At 42.9% G+C, this 25,605-nt stretch overlaps 1 protein-coding gene across 6 annotated transcripts; it reads right to left on the bottom strand.

The window, feature by feature from the left end:
• Positions 1-466: 466 nt before the first annotated feature.
• Positions 467-18,029, bottom strand: STOX1 (storkhead box 1). 6 transcript variants are annotated; one of them, XM_040071461.2, is made up of 5 exons: positions 17,955-18,029; positions 6,133-6,201; positions 5,664-5,816; positions 1,840-4,132; positions 467-827 (listed from the first exon to the last, which is right to left on the bottom strand). In XM_040071461.2, the coding sequence occupies exons 2-5, from the start codon at positions 6,191-6,193 to the stop codon at positions 788-790; spliced, it is 2,547 nt and encodes an 848-aa protein (XP_039927395.1). In that variant the 5' UTR covers positions 6,194-6,201; positions 17,955-18,029; the 3' UTR covers positions 467-787. The 6 variants fall into 6 exon arrangements, with proteins under 6 accessions (XP_039927395.1, XP_039927396.1, XP_039927398.1 ...); XM_040071462.2 differs by lacking the exon at positions 6,133-6,201 and adding an exon at positions 16,443-16,514 and having other exon boundaries at positions 17,778-18,017; XM_040071464.2 differs by lacking the exon at positions 6,133-6,201 and having other exon boundaries at positions 17,778-18,017.
• Positions 18,030-25,605: the final 7,576 nt, after the last annotated feature.

Below are 25,605 nucleotides of genomic sequence, written 5' to 3'. Positions count from 1 at the left end.
TAGCTACAGGGATAAATCAAGAGGAAGAAATCAAAATTAGTCTTAGGAAGTAAAATCTGTGAAGCAATCCTGACCGCTGCCCGGATGTCATTTCCTTACGGAAGGGGAAAGTCAAAGCAGGGCCTCTCCCAAAGCGATGGCACTGGCCTTACCTGTTGTCTCCTGCCACCAGCACGTTTTCATTTGCAAAAACTAAAACCTACTTTATAGATAGAAACACACCAGGTAGACAGAGAATCGCTGAGAGTGCTGCAGGACACAGTCAGAGAACCTTGGGATAGAAGGAATTTTGGTAGTAACCAGGTGCGTATCTAGTTGATTTGCTCTGTTTTCTAGCAGGGAAGGTGAAGCACGGGCTAATTTCTGTGGGACAAGTAGGAAACACTTTCCAGAGTTACAGTGTAAAACAGCCCTGTCCAGCTGCAGTTCCTGTTAGAGCAACACAATCCCTCTCCAGGGCAGTGGTGTGGTCTGAACAAAGAATGCCAGTTCTCACCTTTATTATCACGGGGATGCACAAAAAAAATTAAAGATGAGTGCGAACAAAATATACATTGTTATTTCTCCAAACACTATTGTCAAAAGTTTTAACTAACAGCTTTGATTTAGAGACTGCCTCAGTGATGTGACCAGCTGCATTTACAGTATTGTTACCTTGGTACAAGGAGAAACTTTACCAAACTCATTAAAAATAATCAAATATTTATGACCAGAGTTAGATGAAGGAAGGAATTTAGTTGCAATTGTCCTTTCACTTATCCTCCTTTTTGCATTGTTATTTATACTTTCAGAATTTGGCAGGAAGCTTCATCTTCTTTTCCGTCCACCTAAAATAATATAATTGTTAGAAGTCAGACTTCACAGTACAAAAATGAACTGAGTTGGCTTAACTTTTAGTGCCACAGATGGCATCAATACAGTCAAAATTACCCTCTGATATACATTTTGCTAAAGATTTCAAGTCTTCATGTCCAAGTAATACACAGGAAATATGCTTGGAAGAGTGCACAGCCAAGAGCTGCTTAAGGGAAAGATTAACAATTAGCAGGATTCCTCAGAAACTGTAGCTTGTGGTTTGTTCCTTCATATACTGGCTTCTCAAGGTGACAGTGCAAATCTAGTGAGGACTCCAATGGTTTAATTACAGTTAAATACCACTCATTTAAGATATTAAGAATGTGTAAGAATATGTGTTGCTGGAAAAAAAAATGGGTGTGATTTTTAACATAGGCTCTTGCCCACTTAGTCAAGTTTTGGAGGTCTCCATGTATAACTGTGTAAAAGATTGTTTCACACAAATTTATTTTCCATTAAGGGATTTTCAGGTGTAATTACAGGCAAAACATGAAAATTCAGGTGATATACACATTCTGTCTGTCGTGGGCAAGTCAAATGGTATTTTCTACTTTAAATTTCTACTGGATCTCTATTTATGTACAACTGGAGAATCTATGACAATATCTAATGTCACATGGAGAGATCTGTATGAGCTGAACCTGCCTGCTGACAGGAGCTTATCAAACACTGTGTCTGACACAGACTTTATCAAACACCATGTTTCTTAACATTTCTGTCCTTGGTCATCTCTACCTGCAGGACACAGCTCATACTGTTTTCTTGTCTCATGAAATCAAATGCAAAATACAGACAGCAGCGATTTAGGGGAAATGTTCATGTAAAAAGTTTGAGTATTTCTGGATCGTAATACTGAAGTTTAAAAAACAAAATGAGCATTTTGGTTTTGGGGAAGGGGTTTGTGATTTACTGCAACTTTTCTGCTTAAATCTGGTAGTCAAATTGAAGGCAAAGCATCTAACTTAGCGTCACATGTTTTCTTACCTTGGGGAGTCAATTCCACTGTCTCCTGTAATGCTGTGGTTTTCTGTCCCTTCTGAGAGTTTCTGCTCTGGAATCACAGGACATGTATTCTTTAAAAAGGGCTCTTTTTTTCTTACAGGGTTTCTCACTTCTTTGCTCTGTGAGCCCAAAGCACAGTTTGCTACTCCTTCGCCCACCTCCTGGGTGAAGTTCTGCAAAGTGCCAGCATCAGAGTCAGCCTCGGCAGCGTGACAGAAATCTGCCACAGCTGAGCCCTTCCCACATTCAGTGAGGCCGGTTTCTTCATCCTTTCTGTGACCTTTCAGAAGAACCTGACTGCACAACCAGCTTTCTTCTGTGCATTCTGGTTTTGGATGCTCCTTTGAGCCTTCTGTTGATTCTGCAAGCCTGGCACTTCCCTTATATTTATGCTCTCCAGAGTCACATTTATTTACAGTTGTATGGTGCTGGGCAGGGCGAGTACTAACCTCACAGGCTTTGAGGGACACAGCTGTACTCCAGCCTTGTGTGTCTGAATAGGCATGGCCAGGAGGCAGGCATTCAGAATTCTCATCCAGATGTGACGAGTTACAGGGGTCACCACCATGTCCCTTTGGGTACAGAAGATGGAAGTTATCAGTAAATCCTTCACTTTCTAGCTCCATTGATCCGGGATGGCTGGCACAGTCGTAGTTAAATAGAAGTTCATTCTTTTTATCAGTCTTTGGTCTGTATTTCCCACCATTTTTTGGGGCCAGATTAACACTGGCCGTGTAATTTGAAAGATGGACATTTTGAAATTCACTGGCTGTTCGATCTAACAGCTCACATACGGTGTCAGCTTTGCATCTGCAATGATCATCTTTCAGGTAGAATGGAAATTTTGCATCTTCTTTGCACGCATCATTATCTTCAATGTAGGAGCAAGGGGATTTTTTTTTAACTGTTCGTTTATAGACATTTTCTTCAGAAATATTACTCTCCAGGAAGTATTTACTTCTGTTATCTATTTGCAGATTACTGCCTTGTGGATAACTACCATTTTCACTTAAACTGTCTTTCTTTAATTGAAGGCCAGACCTATTAGCATGAAGTAGGTTGTTTTGCTTCACTTTGTCAGCCTCCCTTTCTGCATCCAGCCGTTCAGTTTCACAGCCAGAGTGTCGTGAGGAGGCCAAGGACTGCAGCCTTTGGAGAGCCCTTCCACGCTTTTGCATCTGGCACTTCAGCTGACTGCTAACAGCACCTTGGTACCCTCTTGCATGAAAGCTGCGAGGTCTCCATGGCAGACCCTGAAAAGGATTCTTGATCTGCTTCTTATATATCGCATGGGATTCCACTGCTGCATCAGGTGGCTCTTGGTTTTGGACGGGCAGTGAAAAGTTCTCTTCCAGTTTCACATTTTGGGACGTTAGCTTCTGTATGTGAGATTTCCTGCTGCTCCTGCTAATCTGCTTTTCTTTCTTTGATTTGTTTTTCCTGGTGTGTTTTGCTGCTTTACTTGGTGCTTTTTGAACACAATCCTTTGAAAGATGGTTTTTCCTGACTGTTGGCACTTCAGCCGAGGTACCATTACTGATGTATGTTTTCTCTTTACTGTTACATTTTTTCTGCTCCTCAAACCTCTGCATTAATATTGTGTGTTTAATCAAATTATCAACTGTAAGAGTAGGGTTGATACGCTTGATGATTTCATGTTCAATATGACGTGGAATTTTGTTTAAGTCATCTTCATCCCTGACTGGCCACTCCTGGGGAGGAAACTGGGCTGAAAAAGTAGAGTACTTCTTCTTGTGTTTTTCTTTTGTAGAACCACTTCTCCAGAAAAGGCCAAGGCCAAACATTTTGCTTTTCAGCTTTGCTTTCACAGATGTCAGGGATTTGATTGTGTCCCAAGAATGGTTCTCAGCAGATGCAGAGATGCCTTGAGTTCGAGTTGAAGGCTTCAGTTCACTGCAGCCTCTCTTTCCCTCCCCATTAGATTCCTGGCTCATTACCTGCCGATGTCTTTGTTCACAGAGTATATTTTGGTCAGGGAAACAATGGCAGGATCCGTAACGGGATGCTGTAGGAATGCTTTCTTTCACTAGGTCTGCACAGGGCTTAATGTTTACCAGGTAAGTAATGGAAGGTGACGAGCAGCAACAACCGTCCTCCAACAGGATCTTTCTGTTGTCTACTGTGGCATCGTTTGTGGTAAAGTATGTGTTGGGAGTCACAATGAAATATCCTTCTCCTGTATGATAGATTTTTCTTTCCTTAATTAGAGTGCCAAGGATATTATATAATATATTGTGGGAGGGCACTGCAATGCCTACAACAAGAGAAAGATACTTCAAATCAGAAATAAGTTTTCAAATAAAATGGGTGCCTGCCAAAAGATCTCTCTCATACAACAGCCCTGAAATCAACTGAAAATGAAATACCCAAAGCATTTAGGTAAAGGCCAGCTGTGTCTCTGGTAGTCACTACAGCAGCACTGGGAGGGAGCAAGGATGTTGTCTTTGTGTCTGTCAGGATATGATATTCCTGAGAGAGCCCTTCTGCCAGGTAAAAACCAAACAACCTCTTGTTCAAAGCCTTTCCCTCCTGGCATACCATTTAATGGGGGCTTTCATCACTCTCTGAAGTTTCTGGTGTAGTTTAGTCAGATGTCAGTTTTATTACCTCACTGAGACTGGTCTCAGCTACTGTTTTCCATCAGGGGTCACAATCTCAGAGTCCTTAGTCTAGTCACAGCTGACCTCCTGCCCACAAAATTAAAAACTACCAGCAAGGCAAAAACACAGCAAGAAAAACCTTCAAGACCCTACAAACTTGGAGAATCCTGCTTCTGTTTGACCAACACCTTGTGGTTATCTCAGTGCACTTACTGACTGCAACACATTCCTGCCATGGTTCTGTGCCGGTTTGTGGGGCTGCATTAATTTTTTTCCCACTGGTTAAAATGCCTACCAGATCAGCCTATAACATTCTCAGATCTGTAAGGTTAAGAGTACTCAAAAGAAGCAGCTCAGTATCAAAAAAAAGCAGCCTCCTGAGAGGGCCACAATGAGCCTGTACAAAGTCTCAAACACAATAGCACTTTGATATTGCAAATCTAAGGAAAATGGGATATTTTTCAGATGTACAGAAAACATGTAAGGGAAGTGGCTGCTACCACATCAGAATCACAGACTATTCTGAGTCGGAAGGAACCACAGGGATTATCAAGTCCAATTCTTAAGTGAATGGCCCATATGGGAGGCAAATGCACAACCCTGGCATTATTTGCACCATACTCCAACCAATTGAGCTAGAAATGAAGAACTAAAGATCACTTGGTGTAAGTAATTTGCTTTCAGGAAGAAAAGGGCTAGAATATGACCAACAAACCTGAATTTGAGACTGGTTATATTTTTAGATAGCAAACACCAGATGTAGACTCGTACCCAGTCTCTTTGCAGCCAAAGTCAGCTGTATTCCTGTCTCTTAAAGGAGGACTTAGAGTCTCTGTGACCTAACAGTCTATTTTACACAGTCCCATATCTAGCACCTAAATACCGCTCCTGTGCTTCCCCACCCTCTAGAAAGAGCGTACTCTCAACACACCATTACAGTCATTCCCTCTTATTCCCAGAGATATTTAAAACCTGTGGAAAGGATTGCATTCAAGACAATGTAGTGACACTCACAGATTGATGAGAAATATGCACATTCACGTATTCTGCCAGTTGCCTGTTAACTTGTACTCCTTCACCTTGCCAGCTTTGCTTGGGAACATTCCCTGACCCCTTGTCCAATATCAGAAACTCAAACTTGATGATACAAGCAGTTTTTAAAGGAGGGAGAAACAAACAAGTTACCTGGATAATTTTTCACTAGCTGCTCCATTAAAGTTTCCTGAGTGACCATCACATGTTCCGCATTCATGTCTGATATGGTCCGGCATATCCCTTCTGCCAAAGGAACAGAGCGTGACTGCGAGAGACGATTCATGAGAGCAGGGGTCACATCACCTAAAAGAAAAGAAAATTATGTGAATGGAATTGTGTTTTGTTTTTTCTATTAGCTGTGGAAAGATTTCCACTGAAAACTTCCTTTATCCTCCTTTATTGCCATTTCTTTGGCAAATTACTCAGAAATATTTCTGAGAGGAGGGAAGTGGTGCTAACACTTGTCAAGAGCTTTTGTAATGAAGGAAACAGGTTGCCTTAAGCACATTAGTTTGTTTGATATAAAATTCCAGCCAAAGCCATCATTTAGATTAATAAACAGGGAGCTGAGAGAGAGGATTATTTCTGATGACTTCTGATTTTTTAGAAGACTGCTTACGTGTTAAAACCATGCAGAACGTGTAGTTTTCCAAGTAGGTAGTGGAGAGAAAGGTCAACATCCAATGATCTAAGTACAAAATGTCTTCACCAAGTCAGAACACAAGGAAAAAATATACAAGTGATAGGCTTTGTCCCTTGTCTAGCACATAAAATTGAATAGAAATGGTAAAATGCCACTTTTAGACTGGGTTGCAGAACTAGAGATTATTTAGTACACTGGGTAGAGAGCAAAAACTCTTATTACAGCTGCATGCATTCTTTAGGCTACCTCACTATCTGTCCCGGTAAGAGACAAAAGCATTGTTCTTGTTCTGCATGACAGAAGCAGAAGTCTGGAGGGGCCAAGAGCGTGGCACATCTTCCCCAGTAACTCTGCAATCCCAGCCCTGAGGGCTGAAAAAGGATCTTAGTCCTTCACACCAACTCGCCCATCCATAAAACACAGATAAGCTCTGACCTCTCCCCTTCCCAAGGTGGCAAATCCAGTAAGGGCAAACCCAGCAAGTTCTTCTGAAACGGTACCTGAGAATGAAGTAGCTGAAATACGCATTTTCCCTGAAGTTGTTGATGACAAGGCACAAAGCAGGGACTCACCTGAGGTCTGTGCACACCGTGAGACAATGACTGCATACACCTTCTCAGACAAAACAAAAACCCCAACCCCCCACCTTTCTTCCTTTTTTTCAGTCAGACTATTGGTCTGTTTGTGCTCCCCTGTTCCGTGCTGCACAGAAAGCCCCTGGCTGTGCCCAGCTGCCAGGGCAGGCAGGAGGCAGCAGGGAGACTCCTGGTTCCTTCACAAAGCATAACCTGGTGTTAAACACTAACGGGAATTTTCCGACAAGTAAAAAGTCACATTTTAGATTAAGCTGTGATCACGTTTAACTGAACCACCGTCGTCTATTGGATGACACTGTAACCCAATATTTATCCTCTAGGCAGACAACTACAACACAAACACTTCCCTGAGTAAATGAAATACACGACATTGCTTTGAAGAGCTTAAGTTGTTCTTGACCTTTGTTTTACAACTGCTTCTATATTCAACAAAAAGAACTCTGAAAAGAAAATCCTGGCATACAGTTTCCTCAGTGGTGTTGCTAGGAAACTCCTTGCAGGTGCAGAAACCATTGCAAGCTTTCTTTTTCCATGGGAAAGGCCATCAGCATTCAGTAATGACTCTTGTGAATATTTTGCTGTTTGAAGTTTCTGCTGTGGGCGCACCACGCTGCTGCCAATTTCACCATTTGTTCCTGCAGAGCACCAGGCTGCTAGGAGTAAAATACCAAGTGTAATTAAAATTTGTTCATTATCTTTATAGTTATTATTTTGCTGTTGTCGCCTGTATCTGTTCTGCAGCATCAAATCCAGTATCTCCATCCAGGGAAGGCTGTTTCAGAATAATATTTAAAGCATTAAGCTTTATTGCTACCTTGATACTGAAGAAATTTTAAAAATCTAAAATCATGTTTGAACACAAGTCTAAAATGTTGCAGAGTCAATAGTGCACACATGCTAACAACATAAATATTAGATATCATTCTCTCCTGATTTTGAAATAAAATTTGAAATTGTGAAAGCAAGAATTAGACCTTTGGAAACATTGATAAGCAATGTGGGGAAAGGCCCAGGCAGCACCCTACAAGGGTCTGACAAGTTCTTATTAAAAACTTTGTAGATTTACTTTGCGTAGCTAAATAACTGTTGTTGCGCGTCCAGTGGTCTCCCAAGTTTGTTGGAAATACTTAAAAGCTGCATCCCTTAGATTTGTACATGGAGAAGACATCAATTTGTGCAAGCTGTGTCTCATAGGCCTGATGTAAGATCACCAGAACACCATACTCATTAAAGCTCCTTACTATCAGTCCTTTTACAGCTTAAAAATCCCCTGCAGAACACCTTGCCCACTTCCCTACTCTCCATAAATCTGATGACAATCACCTTCCTGCTGTCTTCTTAGTCTTAGGAGGGCCTTGCTTCCACCTTTGTGTGGGGAACTTGCCAGCAGTCAAGGAACTCAGCTTCTCCCTTGCTGGTTTAAATACAGCCTCTTTCCCTTCAGCGCTCCGCAGGTTTTGCAGAACCACGTTAACTAAAGCCCATCCCAGCAGCTGGCCAGGGCTCAGGTATTCTTATCCTTCAGTTTGCTTTACAGGTCTGCTCACACTCTGCTCATTACCTGGACACCTAAAACCCTAGAATACCGTTTTTGGAGCACTTACTGATGGCAGTGTGGGAAGGCATCTGTAATATGAGCATTGGGTAACAAAACTCAGTGCACAGAAAAGCCTCTGGGCATTCTTGACTAGCACAAAGTGATTTTTGTTCCATCTCTGTAATGTGAGCATTATCATTTTTCACCGAGTTGTTTAACGGTTGCAGAATTCTTGCGTCTTTGGGCTCTTCAGAAAAATTACATGCAAGACAAGTTTATCTGGGTGAAACCCAGGCTAATTCTGGGGAAGTGAACAGAGAGGCATTTATTACAACAGTACTCCATTTACTTCTTAAAGTTCAGGTAAACTGTTTACAGAACAATAAAGGGCTAGGAGTAAATCTGTTCCAGAAAAAACCCCAAAACATCTGTTAAGCAGAGAAGACACAGCATGTGGAAATAGAAGATGGATATTTCTGTTTTGTAGTTGGGAGGATCTGTCATGGAGTGGATTACACAAAAGATGCCACAGATCCTGTGCCTCTCTGCATGAGAGCCTTGGCTTGTTTGATGTCATTCACTTTTTGCAGAATTGTACCAGGAAAATCATAATCAAGAGTGGTACTGCTACCAACTGCAAGGCTTCTGCTTTTCTATAGGCTGGAGTTCATCATGATCACATTTATAGCAAAAATCATTTGTTATAATTAAAGAATTTTAAGGACTAAAATGTTAATAAGGATATCATAGAAAGTTGGGAGCTCTAGCAAAACCCTTTTTGAACATTAATTATTTTACAAGATGTGTTCTTATTAAAGAATAAAAATTCCATGATAATTATAAAGGCAGTTATAACACTATAAGAGTAACATTTTCAATTTTAAGTATGTAGCAGAAAAACTCTATTTTGGCACAAGTGCTCTGTACAAGTGCTGTACTAGGTCCTGTTTTCAGAAACATCCTTTTACTGAAGCCAAGAGTAAATAGTTCAATTAAATGAAACTGTCAGATCTTGTCATGTGTCTAATCGATTACTGAAACAAACAAAAGCTCTCAGGAACAGCAAACAATATCTGTTGCTTGACTATTTTGTGCAACTCTCAGAAAAACAATTAAGTATCAGTTTAAGGTCACCAACACTTCTTCAGCTGACATCAAAGAAGCTACAAACACACAAAAATGTCAGATTTCTGTACCTACTGATTCCTGCCAGGAGAGACACTCCTAAATCAGGACATTTAGGCAAAAAAAGAAAAACAAACATTTCTGGTTTTTACAGTCCCCAACCTTCTATGATTAACTTGTCCTTACTAAGTTCTTATTAACTTTTTATTCCTTGAAAGTTTTGAAGGTTGATGCCGTGTGTCTTGATAAGAAGTAAAAAACCAAAAACCGACCACTTTTTCTGCCTTCCCAACAACACATAACACCCTATGCCCAAATGCAAGTGTTGTGAACTTTTGGAAATATGACCTTGAAGTGCTTTCTGAGGTTTCTACCCAAGAGTCATCATGAAATGCTTACTCTAATCCTAGTGCTGGTGGCAGTCCACAGCCATAATTACTTTCACCAGCTATTAAAAACCCCACAAGCAGATGCGGTGAAAACAAAGCAAGATTCAGGAAGAATAGGAAAAGCTCTCTCCTGCAACCTCTGCCCAAGTCCCTGGCTAGGAACAAGTCACACAGCAGACAGCAATTCATTCAGTGTGGTACAGTTCTCCTAAACTGAGCACAGTGGGTGCCGTTGAAATGTGTATCTCTGACCTTCAAAGAGCTCATAGCAAGGCCCCTGATGTGTCCGCTTGGATGCTCCAAGAGCATCTCGGGAGCAGGTTTCAAGCTCCAGAGGTACTGCCTGAACACTTTGGCAAGAATGCAGCTCCAAATGCACTGTTCAAGAGAGCACAGCCTAAGGTGTCCAGAGATCTGCGTTTCACCCACAGCTGGCACAACAGCCAACAAGCAAAACTGCATAAGCACATCCACCTTTGGGGCATTCACTGCATAACTAGCAGAAAAAATCAACTGTTATTTTTCATGTAATGTACCATGCTGATGGCTTTTAAGTCGATTTACATATGCATTGAACATACAGAGCACAACTGATAGCAAGGAAGGTAATCTTTAACCATTTCAGCATTTAGTGTCAGGCTTGGTGGTAAAAGACAGATTGATTCAAAACATTCATTGCAAGGAGATAAAAAATAACACAAAATTAAACAGGCCCAAGCAAGTCGCACATTTGGCTCCACCGTGGAGCCAAATGACGGAACAGTAATAAACAAACCACTGGCAATATCTCTGACTCCTTTAACTGCTCTGAGGTGCTGCCATCCACCGCTATGGGAATTTGACACAAGCACAGCTTTTCCACTTGGCTCATCCAAAAAATCCCCTTTGCAACCCTGGCATTTCCCTGCTAAAACTGCTCTGCCTTTTCGTTGCTCCCAGCTGTGCCCTCTCTTCTGCAATCAATCTCAGAAATTCAAACGGCTCTTTAACGTCCAAACCTTTGTCCTAGGTACTTACCTCCGGAGTGAAAGATTGATTATACAGGCATTGGGATGAAGTTGTGCATTCCTGTGCCTGCACAGCTAAAGGTCAGCTCCAACTGCTGCAATATTCCTGCTGCTTCCTTTGCCTGGAAGGGTACTGCCACATAAAAGGCAGACCCGAAAAGTATACAATATAATGCTTGGAAGTAAGATACACCTATAGTCATGTTTCCCCTCCCCAGAATGACACGAAATTCACTTCACACATTCCCTGGCTTCAGCTCATATACCCCAGCCCAGGGAATTCACATCCTAGACTTTCAGAGGAGGAGGACCCACAGAGCTGTTCAGAAGAGAGCACAGCTCTCTGCAGAGGTTTTCTGGCAAATCACGGATCGGGGGGAGGCAGAGCTCATGCCAGCTCACTCCCAGGCAACACCAGCCCCAGTCCCACCCCAAGCAGCAGAAGCTGTCAGGGAGCTCCTGCAGTGGGAGCTTCCCTTGGACCCAGGCTGCTCCCTTGGAGTGAGGACAGGAGCCACCTTCCCACAACACAGTGGAACCAAGCAGGCCTCAGATCTTGTTTTAGGACAAATCCCATTGCAGGGAGGTTTTTCATTCAGCTGAGAACAAAACTTTAATGGTATTGGGGCAACTTCACACCTGCCTGGGATGTTGATGGATGTGCAGAGCCACTTTTCCTTCCACTCTCCCTAAATGGATATCCAACTTTAAGGATGTCCCCATTGCTAGAAAACAACTTTCTGCACCCTTTCATTAGGCTGGAATTTATGGTCCACAGGAAAAAAAAAAAAAAAAAAAAAAACAGTTTAGAAATGAAAAACAGCATCTTTACCACACCACACCACAAGAGATCTCAGAGGAGTTGTTTGCAACTGCAGATTAAACAACACTTGTTGGAGAGGATGAAACAAGAAAACCTTACAAATATGATTGCTTGGCAAAAGATTCTAACAGCATGAAACCTATGAGTGAAATAGAAATGAAAGCAAGTTTTGAGATGTAGGATGCCAAGCCAGAAGACAGTGACTGAGTTAGCTGAAGGCAAGATCCCTGTTGATTGAGCAATACCCCTAACAGACAAAGGGATGCCAAGGGTCCAAGGGGAAGGGGGCCTGCCAAGGTGGCAGGGAAAAGGAGTCTAGAAACGAGCTTTTAGGGTTTGGAATGTGGCACGGTATGGTAATGTAGTAGTTCCTATAGGCTGTATGTAAATTCTGTAGGATTTGTGTCTTGTACTGGTTGGTCAGTGTAAACTAGAATATTCAACACAGAAGGAGATTTAATGTATTGTAACAAGAACTGAGCTCTCATTTGCTCGGGCATGCTTTTAGCTGTGGCTGGCAGCTAAAGCAAAGCTCTTGTACCAACAAACTATGCAATAAACCACATGTTTCAAGAGCTGCCCTGGACTCCAGAGATCTCTCTTCGCTGTCCCCACTCTCTCTCACAAGCACTAGTCTGAACTCGATGACTTTAGTCTGGAGTTCCCAAACATGTTCCCATGGCTTTAGTGCTATAAAACAGCCTTTCCGTGTTTCAGTTCATCCAAATTTCAGCCAAAAGGATGTCACAGAAGACCAAGAGTGCAACCAAGCAACTCCACTGTATTACAAAAGACTCAGTAAATGTTTTTTTCAAAAGCCAGTTTAGAAGAACTTACGGTGAAGATACTGGGTTGTTGAATCCCACAGACCGAGCTGAGGGCTCCAAAGGAAATTATAGAGATGTGCATGTGTCTGTGGGATGATGAAAATATAGAACAATTTCAGGGGGGAGAATAAATTATACAGTCTATGAAGCACCCAAGGAATGGGAGCAAATTCAGCAGAGGGACCGCAGGATGGGCAGGCCTGGAACACCTGCCCTGGGAGGCACAGCTGGGGGCCTGGCTCTTGTGGAACCTGGAGAAGAAATAGCTTTGGGGGGACCTGGCAGCAGCCCCCTGAGAAGATGGAGCCAGGCTCTGCACAACAGTTTGGCAGGACAACGAAACACAGCAGGTACCCACTGCAACAGCAGAATTTCAGATTCGCTCTGCAGAAAACCTTTTCACCTTTATGGACGGCACAGCTGTGGAGCAGTGTGCCCAGAGAGCTTGTGCGGTCTCCAGGCCTGGGCAGTTCCCAGGCTGTGACTGAGTAAAGCCCCAAGCAACTCAGTCTGACCCCAGAGCTGACCCTGCTTTGAGCAGGAGGTGGGATAGGAGTGAAAAAGTACTGCGGTCATCTGGTTCAGCTGGAGCCCGTAGCTGTACCTCCCACAGCCACCCTCACCGCCCACCTCGGCCACCCTGCTTTCTGTAACCCAGGGCAAGGGCACTTTTGACCTCCAGGAGCTCTGAAGTTTTCTGGGATAACACCAAGTTAAAGAAACAGGGTTACGCTTTCCTCGCCCTGCCAATGAGGCCATGCCAAACAGCGTCCGTGTGAGAAAACTATTGGTTTTCTCTTCAACTCTCCAATAAATAGCTCCTGTATTCATAACTTTTTTGTGTGTGTAAGTGAACTCTAGATGCACAGGCTCACTGTTAGGGCTGGTGCTCTCCCCAGCAATGGAGTGCATGTGTGCTAAAGCAAGGTGGCAGTATAGAAAAAGCTGGAAGTAGCCTTGACATGAATCTCTGATTCTATCAAAGACCACAGCAAAAGCGCTACAAATTGATGCAATTTATTTCATTAACTTCATGTCTATTCAAACTATCGTCTTTTCTGACTAAGATATAAAAAAATTAGGCCTGTTCAAATTACCATCATTCTAAAAGAGCATTAAAGCAGTTAAGATCTGCCTGTCATGATTCAAGGTACAAGAATTCATAAGACTGAGGATATAGCACAGCTCAGCCTATTTTCTTGAAATTTTTTCTCACCCAAAAGACAGAAGCAATAGCTTTTGTTGCTGAAAGTTTTTAGCACCGAGAAATACACAATACATACTAAGTTCTTTCTAACTAATCCGCTTAGAGATTATTTAAAAAAAAAAAAAAATTAGTTGAATGGAGCTTATTGGAAAAAAAGAGAAAAAATTATACACTTCTGTTCAGTGGTACTTTCCAAACAGTATGATTAGAAACTACTGCTGGGATAGTGTGGACAAAACTGCATGCACAAATGCTTTTACAGATAGAACCTTTCAAATAATTCAATCCGAGCAGGTCTGGTAAATGCATCAGGGTTCTGAAGAACATCACAGGCCCTTGTACCTTGCTGCTGTGAGTTCTAGCAGTAGTTGAGTGTAGCATTTAGGGTTAGTACAATACATATTCTACTGAGAAAGGGCTTTTATAATACAGGATTAACACCTTAGTAAGAATTTCATATGGAAATGCTTTAAACATGCAGGGGTATTATCTGAAGTCAGTGGTAAGGGCTACATGCCAGCTAAAAGTGGGTACTAAACATTATGAAATAACGTAAGTTTTACACAATCGTTACACAGATCGAATTAGATTAAAAGCAAATATTAGCAAGGTAGATTAAAAGCTCCTTCAAAGAGCACAAATGCTTTCTTCCCTTTTTCCTCCTTAAAATCTATCAGCAGAGTCACCAGTGAAACACCTGTGATAACAGGTAAAACCCAATTAGAACAGAATGTGCAAGTTAGTAAGTTCTGAATCAAGTACCTTACTGAAAATAACTTTAAAAGTAGTGTTTGACGATAAAACTGTTCGAAACTCAAACTGTTCTTCATGTTTGGCAGCCTATCAACAGCAGTGCAAAATAAAGCACCATTTTAAGTCTCCGCTCTTTTCAGGACTGATGAAAATAAAAAGACACAGAATGCTAAATAGTCCTAACCCCTTCAATGCAAAGCATGGCCACACGCTGTGAGTTACGTTTCACAGAAGCCAGCACCATTGAAGTACAGAATTATTCTCCTTTGACTTGCAAACCTACATCCCTGTTTGTGGGGCAGGATGAAAGACACAGGAAGAAAGGGGCTCCAAAAGAAAGGAATCCCATGAGGCACATCCCCGGCCTCTGCCATCCTCATTAAGGTTGTGTGTCCCTGTGTAAGTGCAGTGCCTGACAAACAATATCCACTCCAGAGTCTTGACCTTTTGTAGGCCAAAGGGAAATCAGCTACTCACAAGGCCAGAGCTTCATCTGAGTCTTCAATAAACACACAGCAGAACTGTGCTGATAGTGGCATTCATTGCTGTGAACAAATTTAAATTACTCAAATGAAAGCAAATCTGTCCTAAGAGCTTGCCAAGTAGCTTGGGGACAGGAATTTGTCTCTCATTTTAAGCAATGTTGAGAATTGCTAATAAGCAGGAAATGTTCCATTACCCGCTGTAGATGGAGCCCAGGTGTACCAGTGCCACTGTGGCGCTTCAAAGCTGTTCTGGAAGCTGGTACAAACACGCAGAGAAGCTGAGGTGAGGACCTCCGCGGGCAGGCAGCCAGTGCCTGCTGAGCTCACTAAATAAGTTACACCTGGGAGTCATCCCCCAAGAACTAATACAGCTCCCCAAAGCTGTGCCAGCTCTTTGAAAGGTTATTGCAGGCCGCAAGTACAGCAGAAGTTTTGCTCCTTAATCCTTAAGCTGTTGCTGAGCGTTTTCAGAAGATTCAATTCCCTCCCTCTCCTATCACAGGGATCCTGTTTGGGTATCAAAGCAGCTTCAGGGACTGTCTGCCCCATTTTTAGCTGCTTCTCTGAGTGCTTGTCTTCTCCTTATGTTCTGTGGGAGAGTCACACAAGGAAAAGTGAGGAGCTAGACCTATCAGATTACTCTACAAATGCACAAACAAGAGCACAAAACAATTCCTTGTCCGGTCTCATTTCAGTTCATTCAATACCTCCAGCAAATATGTATAAAACTCGACACTTTACAGAAAAGTGTACAGTCCTTTCAGTGTCACTCTTCAATAGGCTATTGCCCAAGAGATAGAAATCTTCAGCCTGCAGCAGAGCCCTCACTGAAGAGGTGGCAAGCACATTACCTGTCCACGGAACAGTCACAGTCTGCATTCCCATCCCAGCTTCAGCCCCACTGGAAAGGACAGGGCTTTCTTAGCTTTCCTTGTGAAAAATGCGTAACTGCGACAGAGATGATGAGCCGACAGCAAATTCACCCTCTAAAGGCCAAGCGAAAATGTTTCATTGTGATGTTTTCTCCTCGATAGCAATCACAAAGGAGGAGTCAGTTCAGGCACATGGAAAACGCTGCTGTCACGAGAGAAGGCAGGCTGGGATGGCAGAAACGAGCTGGGGACCACCAAGGACAGCAAGCAAGCAGCTGCTGAGGTGCATTCTCCTGGGCTGTCACCCCAGTTTCTCTCTCCAAAGGCTCGGGAGGTCAGTGCTCTCAAATCGAGTATTTGTAGCTAATCTCAGCCGAGTGCCCCCCTCCTCCCCCAGCAGCGGCCCTGCGTGCATCCCCCCAGGCTGTACAGGAAGGGTGGGTGGCAGCAGTTTGCCCCTCGTTTGGTGAACAATTGACTGAACGGCTCAGCTCAGCACGGGAGATGGTCCACAGAGAGATGTCGGCGTTTCCGAGGAGTTTGCTTAGTTATCAGATCAAACGTTTTTAAAATTAGCCCCTTCTTCACCCTCTGATAGAAATTTTAATTGTGATTTTCCCCTTCTCTTCCCCTCCATCTCCGAAGGAAAATATAAAAGCTCCTACCCCGTCCTGTGTGTACCATGCACGCCATGAGATCCCCATCAGAAGGGACGAGAGAGACATTTTGGATTTTATCTGGGAATAAACACAGCAGGGCAGTCCGTGTTAGTTACAAGATTTTTGGACTGAATTTTCCCGTTATTTGACTAAACTTCTGGCGATCAGTATCAGCCGAGGTGTAGCCTGTTCTGTAAAGTCAGGATGTCCAGCGCCCATTGTGCTTCTCCAAGAACAAGCCTCATCTGAACTGCTGGGATAAAGAGCAACAACTCTTTGTGGGACCACAGTGTCGGCTGATGACAAACAATAGCCAGGAAGGCTCCTGAGATAAGCAGCGAGGAGTTCTGAGTGCCGAGGCCTTTAAACCCAGCATGCAACAGGGTCTGGATAATTCTTCACTGAAATGCGACTTGGCGAAATCAACGCCGCGGTGCCGAATGCCCCTCGCTTCTCGTCTATTGCCCAGCGAAAAACTGCTTGTGGATTTAAAAGGAAAAACCTCAAAAGCATTGGCTCATTATTCTCACGAGTCTGAAAACTCGTTCCCAACGCTTTTCGTGTACCACAGCCAAGGATAAAGATACTGCAGACGAAGTGATTTCCATCTCTGACAGATGGTACAGCCAGGCATTTGTAAAATTTCACCAAATGTTGCTGGGATTTGCAGACAGTGCTATTGCTACATGTGCAGGAAATGTTTCCTAAGAACCACATTGCTTGGTTCCCAACATCCCAGCCTTTAGTCAGGAAACGTGAAAAACCCAAGTGGCTTGAATTTCTCATTATTGCAAATAGTTACATGAGGGCAAATAAAAGATGCAGTCAAATCTCTCCATGTAAAATACAGACAGCAAATCTGATACCAATAGCTCAATTTTTAAATATTGTCATTTCTTAAAAACACACATGCACACACACAAAAGCAAACAAAAAACCCACATCCAAACCCAAGAAAACATTGTCCTTTGCATTTTAGGTGAGTAACTTGCTAGTTACTTTTCTAGAGCAAAATATATATAAGAAATGGGAGAGAAGTAATCCAGAGCATAAAATGGCCATTATGAGGACTTTTGGAAGAGAAGGCATAGAACATAAAAATTAAAATCAGAAAATTACCTAAATAAAGACACTCAAATAGATTTTTTTTTTTTCAGTTAAGCTTCCAGAAATTCAAGTAAAACCATGAAAATGTCACTTTAACATTAGTTGTCTGAAAAAGTGAAACTGACAAAGACAAGTGAGAGAATTCTAACTTGTAAGAAACCCCTTTGGCTGTTACTGCAGCAAGAGGCAGGACAAAAGGGGAAATAATCTAATTCATTGGCCAAAATAACTTACATTTTTATTCAGCTAGCCATCCTATGCATCAGAGAAGAGGTTACTGGGAAGCAAGGAGGTAAAAAACAATGAAGTCGAGTTCTCTAAATCATTCCCAGGAGACCAGCAATAACATACAACTTTTTCATCAGTGATATAAAACTTAACTATAATAAGAGATAACCATTCCCAACGTACCGACAGATGTTACTGGTTTTTAGGTGGAGACCAATAAACCGCTCTTGTTCCTCAGAACACCTCTCCTGGATTGAGTTAAGAGGTCAGCAGGTTAGTTTGTGATTAGGGAAGATGAACTCCAGCTGGAGTTCCTAGATGTTATCAGTTCGGTGAAGTTATCAGAATGCCCAAGAAATGACTGATGAAGAGAGAAATTTTCTAGTCAGAAAATGGGGCTATGTCAGGGAGTGACTATTCTATACAAATTATTGGGAAAGAAGGGGAAATACCAGAAATAGGAAAAAGGAATTACGTGATTTAAGCTAAGACAATATTGAGAAAAGAATAAAGAGGTTGAGCTGGCCAAGGATACCACAGATAGACATCAGTTGTTTTCCTGTTAAGTTTTGAAATGTATAACTGAGAATTCCTCACATCTTCCAAAAGTTGGCAATTTCTTTTGCTTTGAGAAAAAGTGCAGTTTTGAATTCTTCCTTAAAGAATTACTAGTTAGCTTCAACAAAAAGCTTTTGCGATCTAATATCCAGTCCTGCTTGAAATGAGGTAAAATGCACTTCTAGATATAATTGAATTAAGATATGTGAATGAATATGAATTAAGAATATGAATTAGGATATAATTGATCCCTAGACAGAGAGGATTGCAGAGCTACAGTCAGGGAAAAGTAAAAATAAACATCTCCGATTGACAGCTATGAAAAATCCCTACTAATCTCTGGAAATCCAACTGAAAAGAGAATTATTTGCACCTCACCAAGTACCGAGCAGTTACTATGGAGGTGAACAGCTGAATGTCTCCACTGCAGCATCTTTTGGTCTTTGTTTACAGCATACCCGGTTGGATTGTTAATGCTTCGCTTCTTTTAGTCTTGGGATAGTTAAAACACAAAGCGCTTCACATCAAAACGTTAAAGCTGATATCTGAGCTGCCACGAAGCGAGGACTGCATTGCTCAGGTATCGCTTACCTGCGTTAGGCTCGATAATTAGAACTTGGTACTCCCGTAGTATCTTCCGCAGAGAGCAATCCTCATTAACCGTGCCCAAACCACACAGGAAATTGCCAGAGCTAGATGTCCTGCGGTGTTCTCCCTCTGCTAAGGGGGGTCAGACAAGAGCAGCCTTGCGGGATGCTCCGTGGGACAAACCGACACGAGCCCCGCGGGACCGAGACTGCGGGACTCAAGACCCCTGCATAGCGGTCTGTCCCCCTACAGCAACGCAAACAGCGAAGGGATCTGCTGAGCAAAACCAATGCCCCGAGTGAGAACCGCAGAGCCGTCAGGCAGCAGGCAGTACCACGAGCAGACATTGCATCTGACCCACGCTGTCATGCTGGAGGGTGTGTTCTGCAATCACATTTCAGAAGACTTTTTGTGGCAAACTTGATTTAGAACACTCGAGAATCCCCAGCTGTACTTCCTGTGTAGACCGAGCCCTTCATTGCAGCCCGGTCTCTTTAGACTGCAGAGGTCACAAATCAATTGCATACGTACTAATTGCAAGTAGCAAATAAAAATGATGGATAAATGCTTACCGGTATGATGTAGTTAAAATTAATGTGAATAATTAGATATTTAGGGTAGCAACTTGAATGTATCTGAGCCTGATTTCTTCTTAGACATTTAATCATATCCGGTTTTATTTTAGAAACGGTTTAAAAGATCACTTTGTAGGGCTGCCTTTTTGTTTGTTTGTTTGTTGTTTCTCCCCATGGGGCTGTGCGTGTGAACATTTCCAGAGGATCTCAGACTAAAAGCAGCTGCTGGTTCCGGAGGATCCCCTCGGCATTCGGTAGCAGAGCCCTCCCCGGCGGGCAGCCGTCACCCACCCACGGTGCCATGAGCCCTCCGCCTTTACCTTCTCCAGCGGCAGCACGTTCCGTAGCTCCTTCTCAGAGGAATCCGCGTGCTCGCTCAACCCGTAACATCCAGCCCCAGCGTTGTTTCCAGTGCACGAGGCTTTGCCTAAAACGTCCACCAAGAGCGAAACTAATTCAGTCTTCAACTAGTTATGAGTGCACCTTACAGCTCGTTTCACTCTCAGACTCCAGACACATTACGTCCAGACGCTTCTTCCAGGAAACGTTACCTGCAACAAATCACAGCACCCCACCGGCACACCTGCGTCCGACCAGGTGTTTCCTAAACGCCGAGTGCCCGGTGTACCTTGCAGTGGCCTCCCCAGTCACCACCGAGTCAGCTGCAAACCAGGCTCTCAGCAAAGCCAGTCTGCCCCAGCGTCCGAGCGACGTGCCTCTGGAGAAAGCTGTCCTCTGCTCGCTCGCCGCTTTTCCGCCAGCCTGGCCGCAGGATTCCCGCCCGCCAGGATCTGCGTGGCCAGGCACACAACGCCACAGGCAGGAGTTAGCCGCCCTGGGAGACTGGTTCGGCACTTCGGGTGATGAGGCCTCTGACGGCAGCTCAGGCTACTCTGCTTGGCTCAGCCGGCAGCTCCGCAAAGAGAGGAGGAGCCGTGGGGGTCACACACGCAGGCAGCAAGGCAGGTGGGAAAGAGTAAAGACGAAAGCAAATAAATTCAGTGGCACCGGAGGCCTCCAGCATTGGCTCTGTGCCTCTGCCACTGTGGTCAAGCCTTGCCCCAGCACTCTCCCTCCAGAAAACCCCGCTCTGGGCTTGAGGAACCGGCCTCTATTTTGCACTAAGATTTCACAGGGACAAAGGACTCCCTCCCCCTTCTCCCCCAGGAGCAGGGCTCTTGCCCTGTCAGATTACACTTCCACCAGGCGAGGGCTGGCAGAGGAGGCACCAGTGCAGCCGCACGCTCCAGCCCTGCCCCGAGCGCCGCATACAGTCACTTGCACGGGTCGTTCCTATTCTGCAGAGCTCTGCATCCTCTCCTTCACCCTGCAAAATCCTTGACAGACAAGGTCAGGGCACAGCTTGCTTTAGAACCCACTGCTCACAGAGGGATCTGGTGTCCAATTTGGTGCGCTATTGAGGGAATTTTTATAGGTTCTTAAATTCGATGTTGCTTAGAAAAATCTTTTTTTTTCAACTGTCTTCATTGAAAATAAGACATAAAGTGGATTAATCTTCATTTTCTTTAAAGGGTGAAGTAGGTAACAAAATTAATTCACTGCTCAGAATATCACCTGCACAGCCACCTGAGTCCTACATATCCTGAGCCACTGCTACCCAGAAGTCACACTATAAAATCCTGCTTTTGTCCATGGATCACCAGTATTGTACACTGTATGATCCTCACAAGTTTTGTACTGTCCGTCACTACACGCCCAAATCACCAGACTGCAAATGCTGACTGCACGTTCCTTACAAGCATATTCCTGGATCCCATGGTCTCAGAATTTGTAGGCGTGCTGCCATCCAGAGGCGTCCCAGTACTAAGTTACGGTTTTCCTCTCCTTGTTACAATGAAAACATCACCTCTCCCCTCACAGAAAAAAAAAGAGTAGCTCTTAATTTGATTTCAGGAAGAACACTAAGGCAGAAAAATCAGGTTCAATACTGGTTAGCAGCTAATCCGTATTTTCATCTGTTTGGTCACATTATATACGGTTTTCTTATACCAGAGGGGATACTTGACAAATGCAACATTTTCTCTGTCTACCAAAACCCTGAAGTTGCTTTTGGAAACTCTTCCCCAAGATTTTACAACTTGTAACGTGAATGTTCCAATAATTACATTTAACGTTATGTATTAATGAAGTGTTTAACTCACCTGAATAGCACTTTGATAAAACAAGGCATGAGGAGACAAGCTGAGAAGGGAAGTCTTTTATGGGAGATGTAGACTACCTCAATTGCCTACTTTCCTTTAACTTGTCCTCTGCACACATTCAAAGGACTGTTTTACAGCAAAGCAGGCTGGTCTGTGAGACAAGTGTGTTTTTGAGACCAGCACTGCAAGGTATTTCTACAACACATGTGGCAGCAATTTCTGCTTTTTTAGATGCTGATCTGCTGGCTACCATCCAGCCATGCTAAAAAGGGATCAAAAATGAAGGCTGCAATTCTCCAGCTGTCTCTGCTCCTTGCATGATAAAATCAGAACATAACTGGAAAAGCCAGTGTCAGGAAAACAGAAAGATTTAAGCAATACGGGGAAAAAAACCCCAACTGACACTCAAACAAATCCTGTATATCACCAAAAAAGTTGCAACGAAATAAAGCAAATTAGTACTTGAAAAATACCTGCTGAAAAGCAGAGAGGGGAGATTTCAGACTGGGATTCCCTGTGGTCTTTCTTCTTCCCCACTCTTTCCCTCTACCCAGCTGCTGGTGATGAAATGTGAACAGCGACTCAGTCAACAGCATCCCTGCACTTGTGTCCCTCAGTGGGCTGAGGGGAAAATAACCTGGGAGTCCATTTCCTATCAGAACACCTGGCATTGGGAATCTGTCACTTGGCTGGAAACCGGCTCAGGAGATTTCTACAAATAAAAATCAATCTGCAGCATGCAACAAACAAATCTACCCAGCAGGATTATTCTGCTGTCCTTTTAAAGGGAAGACTAAAGAGAGCTGAGCTAATATTTGACTAGATACCACGACTTGCAACATTAATCACACTCGCAAAGGAACTTATTCTTGCACCTACTGTGGGGCACCTGACCCAAATCCTCAAACCAGTTACAATTCACTTGTTAGAGACAATTTAAAACCAGCAGGATACAAGAAATCAAAAGCAGCATCGCATTTTCAAGACAAGTTCAGGAATTAGCTACCTATAAATTCAAAAGCAACATTCTGAGACAGAATTACGAGACTAGCAAACACACAATGTCCGGTGAGATTTGGTGTTCCAAAGCTCTAGTTTATACTCTTTACTGTGATGCTGTGGATTATGTAGAGGATGAATAAATAAGGGAAATTTGTTTTACTTGAAAGCAATGCATTTTGTTATTAGAGCTTTCTACTGTAACAAGTTTTGTGCAATAATCAGTGATGCCCAGTATGCAGAAACAAAAGCTTGTTGGGAAAACACTGGCAGTTTCAACTGCTGACTGAAAGTATCCATTATTTATTGGCATCTTCATTGTCACGCTCCCATGGCAATATGCAAGTCCCAGCTGAATTTCTGCTTGACCCACTTCTGCTTTCTGGAAGATACCAGTGTAAGTGTAGTGACTGCTACCTACACACTTTGCAATCCATTGCTGGCTGTAAGACTCAAGTCACTCAAAATGAATTATTTTATCTTTTATATTTTAAAATATAAACTGCACCGAACAAATGCATTCAAGGTAAGAACCTGACCTGGGTACACGAACAGTACAGAAAAGCGAAAGAAAAAAACCACATTTTGTGCACATTCCTGACAAAATTATCTGAGAAAGTTAACTGTTACATAAATCCAAACATATTCACACAGCACATTACTCAGCAAAAGATGGACTGGAAGCCATTCCTCTCTCTCAAAGCAGTTAAACATTGAAAAAGAAGTTACGTTAAAGGACTAGGCTTTATAATGTTGGATACTGAAAGAACTCAGCTGTAAAAGCTGGATCTGTGGAAACCCCCAGAGAGCAGAGAGAGAATTCCAGTTTCTCCTTTGTACGCTCAGGGCGTTCCAGACTGAGGCAGAGGACGCGGGACAAACCAACAAGCGGGAAGTCGTTCTGGAATCCAGCAGTCCTGCAGCAGTGCCTGGGCACTACCGCTGCCACAGGCACCGAGCACTGGCCGGGTCAGGACAACCCTGGGTGTGTTCAGTGTGCCACATCGCACACAGCAGTGCTGGCAGCTGCCCCATTTCCTGCAGGCAATCCCCCACGCTACAGAAAGCTGGCAAAGCCTCATCATTGCCACTGTTTCTACGCAGCAATGAAACTACAGACTTGTGTCTTTCCACTGCCCTGGAAAGCACAGGGGCCTCAGGAGAGCCCCTGTTATTCTAGGTCAGTTTGCACGCACAGCACTTAGATCTTTCTTCCCAGCCTCATTCACAGACATCCACGGGGCTGAATGTAATTTTATAAGGGTCATACTCATTAATTTGCCCTCATAAGACAAAATAGCGAAGGGGAGGGAAAGCAATCTATAAAGAGAGATCAGGTTCCATTTACGGATCTGCTAGCAGGGCTTTCTCTGCAGAACAAAGCAGGGCAAGATTTACTACTTTCTATAGAGCATCTGTGATGATTTAAGGAGTCCAAACAAGTGGGATGCCAAGGCTCACTTTTAGAAGCCTTTTGCCAGTACCTGGGACATAACAAAGGATGCAGAAGTGCCAAGACCGTAAGGTGGGAAATGTGGACATGAAATACAAGAACTTTGTCCATAAATCAAAACAGACAAAAGACTGCTTCTCCAAACCGCCATTGCTGATACTCTATTCAATTTTCCTTAGAATTAGTTACGTTTCTGGGAATAGTACAAAGGAGTGTTAGCTAATCCACAGCATCAGTGTGGGTCACACACAGAACCTTGTGCTGTTTGGTCTAGCAAGTCACACGGTCTGTAAGAGGCGCCTGTTCTTCCTCAGATTATTTGTGCTTCAGGAGACTGGTCAAGCTCTGTGTTGTAAAACCTTTTCTTGGTTTTTTTCCTTTATTCTTTACCCATTTAATTTCCTTTCCAACATAAATGCGGACTGTACATAGTATCTGAAACACTATTACATCAAAACAATATAGATAAAGATTAACAAATACATTTTTTCTTAAATATTGTAAAAATCTGTATCACTCTAGCAACTGTCTCACACGGTCCCTCACTGAAGAATGAGATGAGGAGGCCTTCTTGTTTTAACAACTGCTTTCAGCTCAGCAGTTTAAGGTAAAAATACCCAAGCAAATTATTTCAGACGTTTCAGTGTGCCTAAAATGTCTTTATCTTAAATTCTAGACTCATTTTCTTGTATGTCCACACGTACTGCTGAAATTCAGGAACAAAGTATTTCAGATGCAATTCTTTCAAGTCCATTTACATAAATGGTGCTCAACGTCAAAAATTAAACATGCTGTCAACAATCTGTACAAAGGTAAAGGTGAAAAATATAATTTGGTTACAAAAGAATTTAACACCATCTGTACACCACAGATAATGCTTTTCATAAGATAAATTTATCACCAACCTCATTCGATCAACTCTGAGATGTTATCGCCCAATTTCTAAAACTTGGATTTTTCTGTGCACTTATATACAATTAGGTTTTTTATAGTATTTCCTACTTGACTGTGAACAGTTCAGGTATTATACAATGACTCAAATGAGATGAATGAGGGGGAAGCTTATGCACGTTACTTTAATGAAAGATATTTCACTTGTCTAGCTCCAAAACAGCCAAGAAAGGTAAGTGATAAAAGCACCAGCTTAGACTCTTTCGAACATAAATTCAGGCATTTTAATGTGTATCTCATTCGAGCTACATGAGTTTCCATGTAGGTTATTCGTACATATTATGGCACTTGGACTTTCCTAACAGGTATTTAGTTACCTAGGACATTTAGGCTAAAAAAGAAAACCTCTGCTAAAATCAACCATTTCTGTCCCAACTTTCAAACCCCTTAATTTTCCTGAAAGTTGCGCCAAAATACAACTGTTGATATTTCACATTCTTTGAGTAAGTTGTCTTTGAGAAGGAAGTCACAGGAACTTGCGAGTTTCGACCTCTAGCGATTTGTGAACACAGAGAAAGGTGATCTTACCCAATCTCACCAAACCGAGC

Source organism: Hirundo rustica, chromosome 8, assembly GCF_015227805.2.
Source record: "Hirundo rustica isolate bHirRus1 chromosome 8, bHirRus1.pri.v3, whole genome shotgun sequence".
Taxonomy (NCBI): domain Eukaryota; kingdom Metazoa; phylum Chordata; class Aves; order Passeriformes; family Hirundinidae; genus Hirundo; species Hirundo rustica.
The sequence above is the reverse complement of the archived record's forward strand: the minus strand, read 5'-3'. Positions and strand labels throughout refer to the sequence as shown.